General features: G+C 66.3%; 1 protein-coding gene across 10 annotated transcripts in view; it reads right to left on the reverse strand.

Moving 5' to 3' along the window:
• The window catches only part of AUTS2 (autism susceptibility candidate 2), a 1,406,131-nt gene extending 1,405,328 nt beyond the window's left edge, over nucleotides 1-803 (reverse strand). For all 10 annotated transcript variants that reach the window (XM_019511380.1, XM_019511377.1, XM_019511384.1 and 7 more), the window contains exon 1: nucleotides 418-803. In XM_019511380.1, coding sequence (XP_019366925.1) covers nucleotides 418-714 — 297 coding nt within the window. In that variant the 5' untranslated portion in view covers nucleotides 715-803. The remainder of the gene's footprint in view (nucleotides 1-417) is intronic.
• Nucleotides 804-926: the final 123 nt, after the last annotated feature.

Genomic DNA, 926 nt, shown 5'->3' on the forward strand with positions numbered 1-926 from the left:
AAAAAAAAAAAAAGCAAAAAAAAAAAAGCACTTTGGAAAGAAAAAGGGACAATTGGGTGACAAGCCCTTCAGACGTCGTGTGCGCCCCCTCTTCCCGTCCTTCCTTCCTTCCTCCACCCCCCCTTTCCTCCTCAGCCTTTAACCCTTGCAGGGGAGACATCCCCCTTTTGCAGAAGAAAGGAGGCCAGTCTCCCAGCCACCCCTTTCAAAGGGAAGACGCCCCCTCCTCACTCCCCCACCACCACTCCCCAGGGCCGGCAGGGCGGGTGGTGGTGCTGGTGGTGGAGGGGGGGGGATCATCCCCACCAAACAGACTTAACCAGGCACAATGATGGGGGGCAGCTGCATTGTTATCCAGCCGGAGAGGGAGGGGAGGGACGGGGGGCTCGGCACACACAAAGCCCGGGGGCTGCTCACCTCCAGCGCTTCAAAAGTGACGAAGCTGGACATGGCGAAGCCATCGATGATGTCCTCTTCGGCCGAGGAGGACTCTCGCCGCTTCCTCCGGGGGGGTCTGGGTCGGGACGCCGGCGGATTCCCATTGTCTTCCTTCTCGGAGCCCGACGAGGAGAGCAGCGACGCGGCCCGGGCCCGGGCCCGGGGGCGGATGGAGGCGCCGCCGCCGCCGCCGCCTTGGGAGCGCCTCTCCCGGTCTCGCTGCGACCTGGATCTCCTCTTTTTGCGGAGCCCGGTGCATCGCGTCGGGCCATCCATGGCTCTCGCTCGCCCGCGCCCGCGTCCCCCCGCCGCAGCCACCAGCCCGGCTCCCCCGGCGGAATCCAGGGGGCGGGTGGGGGAAGGAGACGGGCAGCCCGGAGAGAGAGGGAGGGAGGGAGGGAGGGAGCGAGGGAGGGGAGGACAGGCAGGCAGGCAGGGGGAGGAGGACCAGGAGCAGGAGCAGGAGCAGGAGGAGGAGGAGGAGGAGG

Source organism: Gavialis gangeticus, unplaced genomic scaffold (assembly GCF_001723915.1).
Source record: "Gavialis gangeticus isolate Ggan-Ray unplaced genomic scaffold, GavGan_comp1, whole genome shotgun sequence".
Taxonomy (NCBI): Eukaryota; Metazoa; Chordata; order Crocodylia; family Gavialidae; genus Gavialis; species Gavialis gangeticus.